Here is a 4,019-nt window from a genome sequence, read left to right as displayed (position 1 = left end):
AAACCCCAAACTTTGCTGATTTTCTGCTTTTTTCTCTTGCAGGGAAACCTGCAGATCCACCAGGTGCACGTGGGCCAGGACGGGCAGGTAGGACCAACACCACATTTAAACCTTTTTMATTTGGGATAATCCCAAATTATAATTATTAATGCCTTTTGAACGAGATCAAGAACTYGTGAAATGCTCAAATGGGAGTGAAATATTTGAAATATTTGGTTCATCATTCCTGGAATGTTCTCCCTGTGATTTTCCCCTCCTTTTTCCTCTCCATGGGTTGGTGACAGGGAGTTCTTGTCTCTCAGCTGTGGCCTCAGATATGAACCCAACATTTATTTCCAGGCTTGAAGCAGTTTTTTGCTTCTTTTTTTTCCCACTTTTTCACTTTTCATTCCGTGCTTACCCTGGGAGAAGCAGCTCTTCCCCATTTCTTTTGCTGCTGTTGAGAAGTTGGGTTGGTGAGGGTTTTGTGGTCAGGAAAAGCTGCTTTTCCTGRGGTTTTGTGGAAGTGGCAGTGTTTTTCTGGCATCTCTGGCCATGGAATGGATGGAATCATTCCAAGATGCAGAAATAATTAGGCTGGAAACCTCGGAGTGCTGGGAAATTTTGGGTTTTTTTCGGTGCTTCCATTTGATTCTGAGGAATTACCAGGAGTTTTCCCATTTGTCTGCTCTGATTTCCTGCCCTTCTTTTTCCTTCCCTCCATTCTTTTCTTCCTGGAGCTGTGAGACACATAAAGAGGTGGAAAAGGGTAATTCCAGCATTTTCCCATTCCTTAATTCTGTTTTTTTAACAATTCCTCATATCCAGTGCTTCTCCAATTTAGGAATTAATTAAAATGGCACCAGGCAAGCAGTATTTGATTAATAACCACGTTCTTAAATGGAAAAGTTGATGTGCTTTAAAATGTGAAATAGGATTGTGTGTTCTCCAGGAGAGCCAGCGATTTGTTCTGCTTCAGGAGTGAAAAATTAGGGAGTGAATTARGATTTAATTCACTGCAGGGGAGTTGGGGGAAGCAGGAGGATCCAGGAGAGGTTTGGCAGGAAAAAAGCCAAAGTGCTTTTGTGGGAAATCTGCAGGATTCCGTCTGATTTTCCAAAAGAAAAGGGAATTTTGTGTGAATTCCATAAAGAAATGTGTCCCAGGTGAGTTTGGAATGCAAGGGGTGCTCTGAGAGAGGGAAAGATCCCATTCCTGCCCATTTTCCTCCTCTGATGAGGGATTTGGATGGAGCAGGAATTGCATTTCCTCAACTTTCCYTTCAATAAATTAACCAAAACTGAATCTATCATCCCAAAACTCAATCTTTTATCCCAAAACTCAATCTATGATCCCAAAACCCAATCTGTCATCCCAAAACTCAGTCTATGATCCCAAAACTCAGTCTGTTATCCCAAAACTCAACATATCATTCCCAAAACTCAACATATCATTCCCAAAACTCAACCTTTTATCCCAAAACTCAACCTTTTATCCCAAAACTCAATCTTTTATCCCCAAACTCAATTTATTATCCAAAATAAAACAAGAACCCATCTTACACAATTTTTAATTTGAATATAATGCGTTTAATTCTGGCTTTAAATCAGCTCAAACCCTTGATTTCAGTTGCTCAATCATTAATTAATCCACTGGAGGAAGTTTTTTCCCTGTCCCTGCTCCAGGAGCAGCAGAGGGCAGCAGCATTAAGTTGATCCTGAGTTTTATTCTGCAGGAATGAGGAGGAAATTTGGGGTGGGAGGAAGGAGCAGCTCCCACAGYRCCTTGGGAAGGGTTTTTTGGTGGGRTCAGGGATGCTCCAGGGGGAATTTCTGTGCTCCTGGTGCTGCTGTGGCATTCCAAAGGTTCCCCCCCATTCTAACAATCTCCTGGAATAACAATCTTGGTTGTTACRAGGAAAAAAATAAAATTAAAAACTCAACACAGCTCAGGTGGAGCTTCAAAACTGCTCAGTTGGCTTGGAGAGAAAGATATTATTTTGAACAGATATTTCTTCAGGAATTGGAGTAAATTGTCCTCAAATCCATAACTTTTTAGGAAGTTTTGTTTGGTTTTATGGAGTGGCAGCACTTCCCAAGTTTTTCCATGGATAACTAAAGGAGGTCCCAAAATGCCAGGCCAAGAAATGAAATAACAGCTCCAAAAATTGAGTTTGTTTCTGATATCTGCAGCTGTTGAAACAGATCCTTCCTTGGCTGGGTTCTGATCCTGGATTAAGTTGGTTTCTTTCAATCACCCTGGAGCAGGGAAAGAGTAAAAAAAAAACTCTGCAAAATCAGCAAAATTTTGGCTTTTTTCCCTCAGTTTTCAAGCAGCCTCCGTGTGATGGGTTAGGACGAGGCAGCATCTCATGGGGCTGTGCTTGTGTGCCTTTAAATGCACAAAAAAACTGATTTCAAAATGAGAGAGGCTGGCAAAAGGGATTTTGGGGTGCTTTGCAAAGGTTTGGATCCAACTGGAATTTCCARATGGGAAAGGAAAAACCAGGGAAGGCAGGAGCAGATTGGGCTGAGATGGGAAGGAAGGGAAGGAAGGAAGGGGTCACTGCTGTGGGGGTGAAAAAAATTCAAAATTTTCATGTGCTGAAGGTCTGGGGGTGGATATTTCTCTGCTGGGGTCTGGTAAAGGGCGTTAATTGGTGTTAATTTGCAGCTCAGGATGAAAATGGGAATGCAGGGAATTGTGGCAGTGAAGCTCACCGAGGTTTTTGGGGGTTGAGGTTCACAAAGGTGTTTTTGCTTTRCCACGAGGCAGAAAAATGAGGATCTTCCTAAAAAATCTCAGTTTGGTATTGAATCCCTCCCCAGTCATGGGATTTTTTTTTGCTCTACTTTTCCATGTGAAGTCCTTGATCCTCTCTTAATTGGGGTAACTTTTATTGGGATAACTTCAATTTTATTGGGGTAACTTTGATTGGGATAACTTGAATGTTATTGGGGTAACTTTGATTGGGATAATTTGAATTTTGTTGGAGTAACTTTTATTGGGATAATTTGAATTTAATTGGGGTAACTTTTATTGGGATAATTTTGTTTAACACTTTGTCTTGTCCAGAAGCTCAGCAGGGAGATAACAAATACAGAAGTTTGCAGTTGCTTTTCAATTCCAAATGAAGCTTTCCCCCATCTATTAATTGTCATTAATTACTCCCCATCAACAACCTCACATTGGTTTGGGGTTTTTTTTTGTCTTTTCTTATCTTTAACCCTGAAGATAGAGATCTCTGCTGCAGCAAAGTCTACAGCAGCAAAATCTTTGATTTTTGGCATTTTTTGGCCCTTTCCCACCTCTCCAACCTCTCATTTTTCTTTTCCTTGCTGATCAAAAGCAGCAAAATGTCCAGAGAGACGGCAAAATCAGCTTTCCTTTTCATATTGACATGAAATAGGAATTTCTTTTCCTCCCTAAAGGACATTTTTTCCATTTGTAAAACATTCTGGCTGCTGGAAAGAATTAACAGAGGCGATTCGTTAATCTGCTSCAGGATTTCTGTGATAGTGCCTTGGTTCACAGAGTCACCTGTGCTCCTTGTAAAACAAGATTTCTTAATGAAGCTTTTGAAAGAGGAGATTTCCTGTAAAATATTTCACTTTTTTCTCCTGATCAGGTGGGGTTTGTTCCATTAAAATTCCGTTTGTGATGCTCTGAGGGTTCTGTTTTCGGAGCCCATTATGTCCTTTATTCACCCAAACCTTGTTTTAATATTGCTGTAAACTTAATAAGGAGAGATGAGATATGAAGTGATAATCTTTGAAATAGAAAAAATCATTTTGTGGCCCAGCTCTGAGCTGGCTCTTATTGGAGCTTTGGGTAATAAAAGGCTTTGCTGGCGGAATGGCCCCGCTCACAAAGCTATCGGGGCCCATCTGCAGCAATCGCTGCCCTTTTGTTTTGTTTGTGTTCCTTTAGCGCCCTTCATTTATGGGTTTTTCTTGTCACGTGGTGCTGGTTCTGTCTGGATGCTCCTCGGGTTTTCCTTGTCCTGTTCCTCTGTCTGAGCTCCAGGGGTGCCATTTGTG

The 4,019-nt window shown here is 41.1% G+C and overlaps 1 protein-coding gene across 1 annotated transcript in view; it reads left to right on the top strand.

Moving 5' to 3' along the window:
* Window positions 1-87, top strand: part of BANP (BTG3 associated nuclear protein) — a gene marked incomplete at its 3' end in the record, with an annotated part of 50,195 nt that extends 50,108 nt beyond the window's left edge. Inside the window, exon 8 of the mRNA XM_057382943.1 lies at window positions 43-87. Within this exon, the coding sequence (XP_057238926.1) occupies window positions 43-87 (45 nt within the window). The remainder of the gene's footprint in view (window positions 1-42) is intronic.
* Between the last annotated feature and the right edge of the window lie 3,932 nt (window positions 88-4,019).

This window comes from Malurus melanocephalus, unplaced genomic scaffold (genome assembly GCF_030028575.1).
Source record: "Malurus melanocephalus ecotype Western Australia unplaced genomic scaffold, MMel_1.1 scaffold_593, whole genome shotgun sequence".
In the NCBI taxonomy this organism is placed as follows: Eukaryota; Metazoa; Chordata; class Aves; order Passeriformes; family Maluridae; genus Malurus; species Malurus melanocephalus.
This window is presented reverse-complemented; position numbering and strand designations above follow the sequence as displayed.